Source organism: Chamaea fasciata, unplaced genomic scaffold (assembly GCF_029207755.1).
Source record: "Chamaea fasciata isolate MVZ Bird 193981 ecotype frontalis unplaced genomic scaffold, bChaFas1.0.hap1 SCAF_25, whole genome shotgun sequence".
NCBI classification, from domain to species: Eukaryota; Metazoa; Chordata; class Aves; order Passeriformes; family Sylviidae; genus Chamaea; species Chamaea fasciata.
In genome coordinates this window covers 6,030,052-6,043,913 of record NW_027094110.1, presented here as the reverse complement: position 1 = coordinate 6,043,913, position 13,862 = coordinate 6,030,052, and the positions used below count along the sequence as shown (strand labels likewise).

At 45.4% G+C, this 13,862-nt stretch overlaps 1 protein-coding gene across 3 annotated transcripts in view; it reads left to right on the top strand.

Annotated features, from left to right (window-relative positions):
• PPP1R12B (protein phosphatase 1 regulatory subunit 12B) overlaps positions 1-13,862 on the top strand; it is a 131,663-nt gene that overhangs the window by 26,745 nt on the left and 91,056 nt on the right. For all 3 annotated transcript variants that reach the window (XM_066204079.1, XM_066204080.1, XM_066204081.1), the window contains exons 2-4: positions 8,830-8,960; positions 10,439-10,557; positions 13,428-13,587. In XM_066204079.1, the coding sequence (XP_066060176.1) occupies positions 8,830-8,960; positions 10,439-10,557; positions 13,428-13,587 (410 nt within the window). The remainder of the gene's footprint in view (positions 1-8,829; positions 8,961-10,438; positions 10,558-13,427; positions 13,588-13,862) is intronic.

Below are 13,862 nucleotides of genomic sequence, written 5' to 3'. Positions count from 1 at the left end.
GATGAGTGTAATCTGTACTGCCAGAGATACAGGGATCACTTGGAGGTGGAATTTTTGGGCAGTGCCAGTTCTGACAGAAGCCCCTTAAGAGCAGAGCTGTGATCATGGGACACCATGGCAAGGTCGTACCTTCCAGTGCCGACAGTCCGAGTGCTGACAGTTGCCAGGCTATTTTGGGAACGCTTTTCCCTTTGTTTTCTGTGAACTCCTCTCTCTGTGCTCCCAGATTTAACCCTGATGCTGGTCAGCAGTCATCAGCCCTGCCTTTGTTTGTGGGTTTGAGGTGTATGTTGACATCACGTTTTTCACCATTGCCTTGCCTTTGCTGGAAGACTGACTCCCTCTATCTCCTGGCTAACCTTGTTCCATATATTTTAGACTTATGACAGGGGAACAGTTGAGAAGTGAGTCGTGTCATTTAATCCCTTTGGCTGTGCTGTGACAGCATGACTGAATTGCCCTGCCAGTACTTCCAGCCCAGTGTGTAACAGTTAATAGTGCTGCTGGTGTCAGTGTTGGCTTCTGGTTTGCAGGAACCTTTAACCATTTCCAAAACTTCTCAACGTGGTCTCGTTACACCAGTCCTATAGAAAAGAGTTGTAAAAAAAACCCTCTCAAAGCTCAAGGTTAAGGAGTGACCTGGTAGATCTTGGCTCGAGGAGGGTTGTCCTGTGTCTGCTGGAAGGTCAGTCCTGGAAGGTGGGGTTAGCTCACCCTGGTGTCACTGGGTCTGTGCTGGTCTGCAGTGGGAAAGGACAGGCACATCCCACCCAGCTTGGACTGGCAATGCCCTCTGGGCACGTTTGTCTTAACGTTTTGAAAATGTGGATGAAACTGATCCTGTGCAAGGCAAGGTGTGGGAGCACAGGAGGAACCCTGGCAAGCTGGGCTTAAATCTGGTGGGGCCTTTGTGCTGGTCTTTGGTGAATTCAGACTGCACTTACATGAACTCATAAACCATTCCGCTTGTAGACTACTGCTTCTGATGGCCTGTATTCACTTTGACTCTTTGCTTAGCACAAAGCAAACTTTTTAATAATTTGAGTGTGCTGTCTCCCCTTGGTTTGTCTCAAGAAAACCCACTTCTTTCACCCCGTGTCTGATGCAGAATTTTTTGTAGCTTCAGAGGTGGTGCAGTCTCTGTCACTCAAATGAGTCTACATCTGGTTTTCAGCATGAGGACATCATTTAGGAGGCAAAAGCCAGAGCCTTGGGCACATAAAGCATCAAGGCTGTGAAGGTGGGTCAGGTCTGGATCAGAATGGCTGCACAAATCTATGTCTTCTAGTCCTTCCCCACAATTACGAAGTTCCCTGAATTTTCAAGGAATAAACGTGAGAGTCTGTGTATGTCTATATGGACATAAATGCACAGGCTTATGATAATCCACTCACAAATCCATAGCCCAGAAGGGTGAGGAGAATTCACTGTTGACACTGGAGGCACTGGATGAGGAGTTTCCTGAGGTACTTTCCAACTGCAGTGATTCCGTGGTTTGTTTATCTGTTGCTGTTCTGTACCTGACTGGCATTGGGGTGTGTTGAGAGCTGGGTGCTCTTCAAACAGTAGCAGATGGTCCCTGCTCTGAGGATCTATCTGAATTGTAAGTGACTTCACCATATGGAAGGATGGAATGGCCTTCTGGGCACACTGACTTGTGGAGAAGGGTCCTGAAGGTCAGTGCAAGAATGATGGATGTGCGGTTGCATAGAAGAATCTCAGAGGTGTTTGTCAATACTTCGACTCAAGAGTTACAGAAATTTGAATCGGTGATGGAACAGAGGGAAACAAACTGTGTCAGGGAAGGGTTGGGTGTTTAAAGAGCTTTGAACATGATTCAACACTTGATTTCTAGATTGGAGGAGAGTCTGGTAGAAGAATTAATAATGGGGGTTTCATGAGCAATCTGATTTAGCAGCAGCAGCATTTTTCACAGGGCAAGAGGTACCATAGTGATGGGAGACTCTGGAGATGGGTATTTCCTGGAGTAATCAAGAGCTGAAGCACGGCCTCTCCTAGCCTGGCATCTCTCATACTCCATTTCAAAAGCCAGCATGTGCCTGAGCAGGCAGTTTACATATCGCATTTATGTGTGACAAGTAGAACTGCCAAGTGTGATTTCCATGTGGGAACCATGAGGATTGCTACCCGAGGATCTGACACGGTAGGATTACGAGATTTTCACTCTTGTGCACAGAGAAGTCACCGAGGTTGGGTTCTGTCACAAGACCGGGGTATTCATAGTAGAAACATGTAACACAGCAGCCAAGCACACAGCCCTTTCTGCCTTCCCCTTCCTGCGTTTTCCTTGTGCCTTGAGCAAATGCATGGCTTCTCGCTCTCCAATCCCAACCAACCACATAGGGAGCACCAGGGAATTAAATACAGCCAAAGTTAGCCCACAGCAGTTATTACAAGTTTCCTGTATTACAAGCTGATGCCAAGCTCTTACATGCTGCTTTAGCTCATGATTATGTTACACTGATGGATGTGACGTCTTATTTGTAAACCGACTGTTGGCTCAGAGGGGCTGCAGGGAGCAGCACCGTTTGCTCCCAGCCAGGTTCCCACTTGTTACAGGTGTTGATGCTGGCAGGGCCAGCACCTTGTGCAGGCACAGGGCAGGACATGGCTGAGTGCTGCTGAGTGGCTCTCACTGACATCGTGGCCAGAATTGTTCTGCCTGCAAACAGCTGCACTGAATATTATTTGTGTATTTATGTTAAACCACAGGCAATTGGGCAAGTTGTGGAGGAAACAAGCGCCTTCACATGGGTGCCTGTGACAGCACTGCAGATGTGCAGTTACTGCCTAGTGTCTGTGTTCTTCTGGGTTTGTAACCACTTTTCTCCTTGTGGAGGTGAAAAAGCTTTTTTTTTTTTCCTCTCAGCTGATACCAAGCAATTTCTTAGGAATTTGTCAGGTGGTTTAGATGCTCTCCTTGCTGCTATCCTGTGTGTATCGAATATGTAGTGGAATGTAACACCAGTCCTAGGCTGGGGCTTTGCTAAATGTGATGCAGCCCTAGAAAGTGAGCAGTGTCACACTGTTCTCACCTTCTTGGAGCTCGATTCCTAGTCCTCTGAATCCTCAGTCTCATCCCATCTCTCTCCTTTTCCTCCCTGATCCTCCAGTCTCTGTCCTGGGGGATGCCCAGGAGATATGCAAAGCAAACCCTTGGCAGACAGCTGGAGCAGATACTCATCAGGGCTCAGTGGTGCTTGTACGTTCTGGGTGTGTGGAGGAAAGAGCAAACACAACACCATTGTAATAAATGAGGTTTCATTCAAGATAAGATCAGATTTTGTCTGGTTGCTGGACAAGCCTTGCCAGATGAACCAAGCTGTTCTGTCCCATTTCCTGGTGTCCCCGTTCCCTTACTGTAATGTAAACTTCATGCTCAGAAGAGGAATGCCCTGGCAGCAGCTCCTGGCAAAACTCAAATCTGCAGTGAGCGTCCCTGGCTGGAAAGGGCTTCACCTGTTCACTGCAAAGGGGGAAACTAATATGCCGTATCTGCAAATTTTAGAAACTGAGCACTTCCTCCCTATGGAAAAACTGCTAAATGCTGGTCTTCTGCCAGGAGCTGGAGGAACACCATGAGCTGGGGATGGAGACTTGCCCAGCGATGCCTGGGATTTAAATCCTATGAGCCAACTTTCTTTGCGTGTCGAGTGGGTAGTTCTGAGCACTGGATGCGGTTTGCACCAAGGACTGCTAAAACTGTAAGACATGAGTACTGTTCCAGAAGCCCTTGAAGTTTATCAGCTGCCAAGAAAAATACAGGGATGGCAAGAGATTAGCCTGCTGAAGATCCACGATGAGAGGGAAAGACACTCACCCTGTACTCCCACTTTGTCACATCACCCTGAAGGTTGTGTTGGAGCTCGTACAGAGGCAGAGGATAAAGAAGGAATTAAAAATTTAAAGACAAAATTGCTGTGCTCTGTAGTTAACCTTGCTTTTAGCCTCTCCTACGTGTGAACCAAGCAGCTGGGGGTTAGTAAGGCCTGAAATGGAAAAGAAGTATGCCTGACCCTCTATTTTTCTTCATGCTTGATTCCAAGGGCAGGATAAGAGAGGGAATGTTTCCCCACATGAAGAAACTACCCACCAAAAAGGCAACGGTACTTCTCAACCAACTCTTTTACTGTCTCCCCTCCCTTTGTGGGCTGAGGGCAGGTGTCTGCTTTGTGACCCTGCTCCCCAAGGTTGTGGTCCTTTCCATGTTCCTGAGGAATGATGGATCAAGTAAGAGAGGAGAACTCTGCATAGCAATAGATCCTCTCGGATTACTAAACTTATCCACTCTCCTAAATTTAAGGTTGGAGGATTAGTAGTACTTAAAGGAGGACATATCTACTGCATTACTTCCTCTTTGTCCTCTTCTTCCTCTGGTAACCTCAGATAACCCAGTTGGCTCAGCCTGAAGGTGAGCTGTTACCCCTGGACCTCAGTAAAGCCATTTTTCCTACAGACTGGCTCACAGTGCTTAATTTCGGTAGATTTGCACAAGAAAACATACAGCAGAGATGTGCTGGAGAGTATCAGCAGTCAGGGCTCTCGAAAATTTTAGGTGGACAAATGTGTGCCCTAAGTACTTCTAAACAGTGAGAATTTTGTTCTTTACTGTGTATGTTGGTTAAATGATGGCATGTATGAAACTATTAATACCATTAATGTATGCGCAAGTATGAATTCCCTGATAACACCATGTTAATCAGTTGATGCCTTAAAGGTACACACGGAAATACATTCCAACCCCTAAAAGTTGCCATGTAATCTAGTTGTAACATTTTTAAAGGCTTTCTAAAGTTCTTAAAGTTCAGAAGATCTTTAGAAGCTACCGATTTTACTCATTATCCAGGTTGTTGACCTCATAATTCTTGCTCTGAGTTGTGTTGAACGTGTCAAATCATGTTAAGATCTGAAAAGTATCTTCTTTTAGGGTGTACTAAAAAACTATGTAAATAATCCCTTGCCTGATAGTTTCTTATATGACACCATGATGAGATTTTCAGAGCTGAGCATGAGTTACTCAGTACTTTTTGTCAAATGCTGGTTTTGGAAACTGCTTTTCCACCTCATTTTTTCAAAGCTCAGCCAATGTAATAAGTTATATGTAATGACGCAACAATGCAAAAAAAATCGTGCATTTTGGTATTTGAGGCAGGCAAGGTCATACCCATCACTTAAGAAATTGTTCGTGTTACTCTACTCTGTCTCAGTTCCATTCCTCTGTATCAACAGCTGGTACTAAAATCAGTGTTTGCCAGGCTGTGTTCCATGGCTGGATCACGTATGTGGAGCAGCAGCTTTTCCTTGATCACATACCTTGAACGGCAGCTTTTCATGAATTACAGAAGAGTGGAGGAGGATTGTTTCTCTTACATCTTAAAGAATACTCGGCTGCTCCATTAAGGACTCCACCTTTGCATTTGGCTTTCTCTTGGTGGTAAGTGCAGACAGCAAGCATTAAATGATCCTGGCTCCCTTGGGAGTCCCTGGTGCTGTCAGCACCCACGGAGCCCTGACTCCTCGTCATCGATTGCTCTCTGCAGGAGCCGGGAGAGGCAAATCACTGCAGATTTCAGTGTAGGAACAGGTGGGGATTGATACCATTATCCTGCTGGTTCTAGCATGCATTCCGTCAGAACCAGACAGGGTGGGGGCCAGCACAACAGCAAGACCAGTAACGGGGAAATTTAGAAGAGTGACAGGGGCTCTTTCATGCTTTTAAGCAGGCATTTAACTTTAGAGTTCAGTTTATCCTGTGGCTTGAGCAAGAACCATGCTTTTGCCTTGGCTGATTCCCAGACTATGCAGATGTAGTGGGTGTATTTGATAAACAATGTAAATATAATTCTCTATCAAATATGTACAAAGCTCACACTCTAGTGACATTCTTCAGTCTACATTGAGATTCACGCTTGAGCTAGAGGTAACACTTGAACAGACCCAGCAGAGTAGTGAGTGTGCACAGGCAGGAACCATCCATCCACGTCGGTGCCTTGGCTGATAAAATTCCTCTGTGAGGCTCCAGTGCTGTGGGCAGCCAGAAGGGATTGTGCCCAAAAGAAAAGCACTGTGTGGGTGAACCTTTCCTGGCAATTTCCAGAGCAATATGCTTTTAGATAAAGTCAAGACTGGTGGTGTTCCCAGGTCAAAATGTAAGTAACTCATCAGGAAGTTGTTAAGTGCAGTTTATTTGAAGTGTGTGGGGGGAAAGCTTGAAGTAAATCACAGTAAATATGAGTGGCAGTAAAACAAATATTAGATCTGAATTTTGCAGGATCAGAATTGAATTCCCAAAGAATTTCTCCTTGAGCTGAAGAGGGATTATTATGGATCTGTATGTTTCCATGCCCACCTCTGTGTGCATCACACCCTTTACCTTCTTGCTGCATTTCAGTGCGTTGGTGCAGACAGAAGGCATTAATAGATTTGTTTGTGTAGTTTGCCGGATTAGGGAAATCAGGCGTTTATCCTTTCTACAGTATGTCTTAAAATTAATCAAAAGAACATTGGGCGCACAGTAGTTCTCCTGGACAGCAGGAATATTTGGCTTGTGTTTCCTGCTATCATCTCCTGCTGACACTTGGAGGCTACATATGTTGCTGAAGCAGAAGGAACAAGTTGCAAGAAAAATCCTGGTTAGATTGTGAGAAGAATTACCCACAGAGAGGCTGGTGAAGCACGGGGATATGGAGTCTCCATCCCAGCAGACTGAGATGAAGCAGGCCTTGAGCAGTGTGATCTAACAAGATTTAGCCCTGCTTTGAGCAGTGGGTCGGACCAGATAAACTAAAAGAAGACCAAAAGCTTGCTCATGAGGCTGGTGGTAGAACCTGGTTTGCATTCACATTGCTAAGATGTAACCACGTCCTGTCTCATCATGCTTGGACCTGCGGCTCCCCCAACTTTAGGGAGATGCTCTTCAGTCCCCAACATTTTTTGTGTTGTTTTGGGGTTTTTTTCCCTCACTTTACTGCTTGAAATAATTTAAGAGAAGCCCCTCAAAGCAGGGTTTACAGGACAAAACTGTTTTGGGCCTGAGGGTGGGAGAGCGTTGATTGACTGAGCAGGGGGGATGGAGCCAGTCCAGATCAGGCTCAGCCATTTTGGGTTTGGAGCAGCCCCTGAAGTAAACGACTTCTAGTCTTCTGCTTGTGCTTTTCTGGCCAAGGTTCAGGTAAACCAGGTTAAAGCAGGGCCAGGAAACACACTGACACTTCAGCACGGGCTCATTTGGGACTTGAGCCTGCTCCTGGGGCATCTTTTCCCAGTGCCGTGGATGTTTCCTGAGTTATCTCATGTTTGCCAAGTACCTGCACTAGGAGTTAGTTATCTGGAATGTGCTTCCTTGGAGGTTTCAAAGCTGGGATTGTGCATGACTGCTTGTGAAGCAAATGGAGTGGGATTTGCACTGAGAATCCTAGAATGTCCTGAGTCAGAAAAGCTCCACAAGGGTCATCCAGTCCAACTCTCCTTGCAGTGAAAGTAGCAAGAGCTGGTTGTCCTGGTCCAGGACATGCTTCTCCTTTGACATAAGCAATGCAGTAGGGATGAACGTGTTGATAAACCAGGATTGTTTCTTTTTGGGAAGTCTGGATATTGGTTTGAGAGGATTTCTTCATTTTTATTTCTTGCTGGGACTGGAATGGATGGATAGTCAGTGCTCCCTGTTTTAGATGGATCATGTGGGAGTTACCTGACTGCTGTAAACAATAGGTGTTCCTACATCAAACTGTGCAAAAGGATCAAATGTTGGGATTTTGGAGGAATTCTGGACAAACTGTTTTCCTCTCTAGTAATGAAGAGCTGTGTTTCTGCCTGGGGATGGACATGTAGTAAAAAACAATCCTTGCACCTCCTGGCCATGCCCCATGCTTTCCAGCAGAGGCACACACTTTTGGATGTGTTTATTAAGTTGCCAGCTCATCCTTGAATAGCAGCTTCCAGTGAACTGTAAATTCAATACAGAACATGCTGGAACCAGGAATTTGAGGAAGGAGGAATTCCACCCAACAGAACTGCTGAGACTTGAAAATCAAGCTAGGTTTTCTTCTGGCAACTTCGAAGAGCTCTCTATAAGTGGAGGCTCAGGAGTGACTACAGGAGCTAATCAAGGGCTGTCATTCTCTTCAGCAGCTCATGGGACTGTAGAACAAACAGGTAAAGTTTCCTGTGTTAGACTCAGGAAAAGAGAGATACTGCTGAATAAAGAAGTTATTAAGTTCTCTAGAGCTCTGCTTTTGCACTGATTACCTCTGTAACTGAGCTGCTTTGTTCTGGCTCCTGGAGCTGCTGCTTTCCCTTCTCATCCCTGCCCCTAGTTGAGGCCTCATTGTGTTCACTCTTGCAACCTTTATTCACTGACGTTTTGAGAACCAGTATAAACTAAGTAAATACACAGCTTGCCTTGCTTAGAGGAATTTGATGCTGTACCTAAAACTTAACACAGATCCATCATTTTAGCGTCCCTGCTGTGGGGAGGAAACTGTGTGGGAGAGAGGAAAGAGATCAGTGGTGAAAAGTGAAGTTTGAGCAGATTCAGAGGTTGTCCATCTGGGAACTCCGAGTCACAATTAATTTCTGAAAGTTCTGAAATTAATTTCTTTTAGTTCACAAATTGAAGTTACCCTAAACTTTAAGGTGTGATTGCTCACAGCATGGGAAGTTCAACCCAGACATTGCCTGCTGCCTATAAGCTGCCAGTGAGGGTTGTACATTTGATTTGACACCAATGCCAACTTCTTTTTTTTTCTCTCTCTTCCTTTTCCCTTCAATCCTTCCACCCCTTGGACATCCCCTCCCATCTTCCCTCAGGCCTGTATTGATGAGAACCTGGACATGGTGAAGTTCCTGGTAGAAAATGGAGCCAATGTGAACCAGCAAGACAACGAGGGCTGGACCCCTCTTCATGCAGTGGCATCATGTGGTTACCTGAATATAGCAGAGTGAGTGAGTTTGGGGCTATTCTGGATATTTATGACACTTCTCTGTGCCTTTCTATTCAGAGCGCGTACACAGGTGATGAATACTCTGAGCCTTGTACAATGCTTTGGAAAGCAGTGCTGAAAATAGGTGCTTTTCTCTTGGTATTGTATTCTGAACTTCTGGGGATTAAGGTGAAGCCTTCAACTGGTTGCCTTTGGCTGTTTCCATTAGACTTTCTTATGATTCATTAGATACTTTAGGTAAAACGCCAAGCAAGAAGGAAAGGGGACAGCTGCTACAGGGATGTGTAGTGAAGGAGCCCCTGCCTGTGAGGGTGGGGAGGCTCTGGCACAGGTTGCCCGGAGCAGCAGTGGCCACCCCGTATCTGGAAGTGTCCGAGGTCAGGTTGGACAGGGCTTGGAGCAGCCTGGTCCAGTGGAAGGTGTCCCTGCCATGGCGGGGATGGGTCTGGATGGGCATTAGGGTCCCTTCCGACTCAACCAGGCTGGGAGTCCATGACTGCATTTCCATACCACAGACAGACTGGTGTGAGCAGTGCTGTGGTTAACTGGGGGCTTTCGAGCTCAGCTGTCAGTCCAGCACCACCAGTGTGTTCACCATGAAACCTCAGGTGCCATGTCCACTCATTTTTTGAACGCTTCCAGGGATAGTGATTCCACCACTGCCCTGGGCAGCTGTGCCAGGGCCTGACCACTATTTCTGGAAAGAACTTTCTCCCGGTCTCCAACCTGAACCTCTCCTGGTGCAGCTTGAGGTCATTTCCTCTTGTTCTGTCCCTTGTTTCCTGGGAGCAGGGCCCGACCCCTACCTGGCTGCACCCTCCTGTCAGGAAGTTGTGGAGAGTGAGACGATTCCCCCTGAGCCTCATTCTCTCCAGGCTGAACACCAACTCTTTATTCTTTACCAGTCATACTGTGCTTATATATTTAATCCACCACAGCTACCAGAAAGTTTCCAAAATTTGAATTAAGGTAACTATTTCTTAAATGCATTGAAAATACATTATAAAACCAGACAACCTCACCCTCCTATATTTGTGTGCTTAAACAGATACTTCTTCTCAGAATTTTACTGATTGAAAGATGTACAAGCAAAAGAAGATGTCTGTTGTTCTTCAATTAAATTTTAAGTTGTAAGAGGACAAATTCAAAAACTGATGATACTTGATGAGACATTTTTTAAAATTAGCATCATGACCTTTTCTTTAAAAAAAAAAGGGATAATCAACCGGATTAATACAAGAACCAGGGATATTTAACAATGGAGAAAGAAAAACTGTGAGCCCCTGAGCAAGGACTTTGCATTTGCAATGAACATTTTTAGTCTAGAAATTGGCTAAGAATAAGGTCCTCATTGGTAACTGAACTTGCACGAGAAAGGCATATTATACTTTGTGGTGCTGTTTGATTGCCTGTGTCATTGCTCTGAAGCCAAGCACACGAGGTGTGACGTGCTGGCCTGGCTGTCCTTGCTGCAGGTACCTGATCAGCCATGGGGCCAACGTGGCTGCTGTGAACAGTGAGGGGGAGGTCCCGTCCGACATCGCGGAGGAGGCAGCCATGAAGGACCTGCTTCTGGAGCAAGTCAAGAAGCAAGGTAAAGGAAGGGCTTAAATATCTGAGAGCTGGCACCCCTAAGAGTTTCTGTATGAGAGTTCTGCTGCCTTGCTGTCTGTTGGTGAAGAGATCTGAGATCTGGCCCAGGAAGCCGCAGACAAGTTTTGCTTTGCTGTCAGGACAGTGGAGCAGATGCAGGAGGTTTGTGGTCTCTGTCCTTGGGATTCTTCAAAGCAAGGCACCATAGTCCTGAAATACGATTCATCAGATCTAGTTACTTTTAAAGGGAGGTTAAATTCTGACCTCTGATATCAATGAAAAGTCTTGTTTCACTAAGGCTTGATAAAACTCACGTGAGATTTATGGGAATGCCAACAGCAGGGACCAGGAAATGAATATTCCAGGCATGGAGTGACATGCTTTATCCTAATCTTTCTCTAGATTTCTTCTGCCATATCCCCTTTCTCATCAGGTGTGCCTGTCTGAGGGGCTGCTCTCCAGGCTGTCCCTGCACAAACATCCCTGCCTATAGTTTTGGACTGATGTTAAAATAAAAGAAATGCTTTATCAGTCTAAAATTTTCTTCATACTCACAGAATTCATTTTGGAGTTTTGTTGGTTAAATGTTTGCATGTGTGTGTGAGAAGTTTAAATCAGGTCTATGAATTTCATCAAGAATGTTGGAAAAGGAACCCAGGGAATTCGTGGAACTTCCATCCTTGGACATAGTCAAGGTTCAGCTGCATTTGTGTCTGAGTTGGTTGATCTGACTTTGAAGTTACCCTCCTTAGAGTGTGTGTTTGGGCTACAGACCCCCAAAGACTTTCCTGTCTGGATTATTTTATTTCTGCAGGTTTTGGGGGGTTGCTTGCATGCTGGATTGAATCCATCCCTCTGTAAGATACATTCTCACACATGGTGGTGACTTTTTTTTTAAGGTGTAGTTAGAAAAGAATCTTGCTGCTTTGTCACCTGTGTTAATGTTCCAGGGCCACCAAATTTGTCAGACACAACTTGCCCTCAGAGAAGCCAGGTTGGCTGTCATCAATCACCTCCTTATTTTCCGTGGGCCTTAGCACAGTTTCCAGGAAGATCTGCTCTGTGATCTTGCCGTGCACAGAGGAGAGGCCTGTTGGCCTGTAGTGCTCCAGGTCTTCCTCTTTTCCCTGTTCAAAATGGGGGTTATGTTTCCCATTTTCCAGTCCGTGAGAACTTCACCAGACTGCCACAATTTCTCAAATATGAGAGTGACTTAGGCACTTCCTCTACAGCTCCATTGGGACCCGTGGATCCATCTCACCAGGTTCCATGGACCTGTGCATCTTCAGGTTCCTTAAATGGCAACAGTGTGGTTGAAACCTTTCAGAACATCAAGGCAGTGATTCTGCCTCACCTGCAAGTATTTTGCCTGACAATTTTTGGGATTCTGCTTGCATTGCCTCACCTCATTAGTGGCATCCTGCTAAGATGCCCTGAAACAACCATCTGTCTCCACCAAGAAGATTCCCATCACACAGTTTAAAGGATCATAACTGCTGGAGGAAATGGGGTTGAACTTTAGATAAGCATCTGTCCAGCTCTGCAGCCTGTCCTCAGTGGGGGCTATGAGCAGATGCCTGCTGCAGACTGTAACAACAGCTCAAGTGTGTACAATTCCCCTCCCAGCCTCCAGCCACTGTGCCTCCAGAAATTCCTGAGCCAAACTGGCTTTCTGTGTATTTGTGAGTGCCCCGTGGCTTTCTATTTCCTGAGCTTGTGCAGCCCTCCTTGGGAACTCCAACATGTTCAGCAATTGTGTGTAATAGCTACAAACTTGTCTACTCTGTGGTCTGAAGTCAGTTTATTTCTGATCTTTGCAAAATCCTGCAACAGTGGGTCTCACAGCTCAGACTCTGAGTTAAGTGTTTTCCTTGGTTCTGTTTTAAACCTAATGCCCCTTAATTTAATTGGCAGTCGTGTCATTCTTATACTGAAAGTATTAATCCATAGGGACACTTGCTCTTCAGGACCCTTCTTGATTTTTGAGATTTGTCATCTTCTAATTTGTATGTTTTCCTGAGTCTGAGAGTTCTACTCTGATTCATCTTGTTTGGATCGGTGTCAATAATTGTGATTGATATATTGTCCTTCTGTGATCTCATTACTGTGAAAACTCCACTTAGGATAACAAGTCAAAGTTGGTTTTGCCTCTCATTTGTTTAATGACAGTTGACACAGTCTGTCAGCCCAGACACACCTTCCTCTCCACATAATCCCCCTGCTTCTCCACATCTACACCTGCCCCTAAGCTGTCACTTAGACCATCAGAGCAGATTTCTTCTGGCCTTCTAATGCCAAAATTGTTTCAAATTGTGTTATGTCAGAATCTGGGAGTTTGCTGCTCAGTGGAGTAACTCAATACTTCCCTCAGCATGCCTGTCATGAATGCCTCTGGAGCAGTGCAGATCCCTGTGTGTGTCATGTGCAGTGTCCTGAATATGGAGTGAGCACTGTGCTCTTGCAGGAGACGTGTGAGGATCCTCACACCTTCCCTGTAGATGATACCCTCACTACAAGTCGATTCAGTCAGTTAAGCTGTTGTTCATGACTCCATTGTTTCAGTCTGGGACACAGCCTGTGTAGAACTCAATCTTTCTACCCTTAATGCACAGCTGAGCTTTTAGTTAATTGGACTGGGTTGCAACCACTGGCCCAACTTTGAAAATTTTTAACTCGAGACAGTTTTTGAAGTCTCTGTCAATGACACAGGGGCTCTCCCAGTTCATAGAAGAGGCTTTTGCTGATCGTTTTGTGGAAGATCAGAAATAGTTTACTGACATTTTATACCAAAAGGAATATAGGGTAAGTGTAACAAGTAACACAGCTTTTATCTCTTTTGTTCTTCTCTTCTTCTGTGCTTCACCCCCTTAGGTGTAGACCTAGAGCTGTCAAGGAAAGAAGAGGAGCAGCAAATGCTCCAGGATGCCCGGCAGTGGCTGAACAGTGGGAGAATTGAGGATATAAAGCAACCTCGGACAGGAGCCACAGCTCTTCATGTTGCTGCAGCCAAGGGCTATTCTGAAGTCATGAGGTAGGAGCTCCTCCCAGGGCTGATGCATGAAATTAAGGCTGAAGAATACATCTTGCTTTACATTCAGAGAAATTTGTTCCATACTGAGATTTTCAGGCTGTTATTTCTCAAAATGCTCTGTGGTTTTATGTGTCCAACCACAGTGGTTCACCCAGAAATACACAGGGACTGGAGGATTCTCTTTCATACCTCCAGGCCTTTTTGAAGTAATTAAAGCTTTTCAGAGAGTGAGGCATAAATTAGGATGTCTCTAATTTTTCTAATCATGAGGTCTG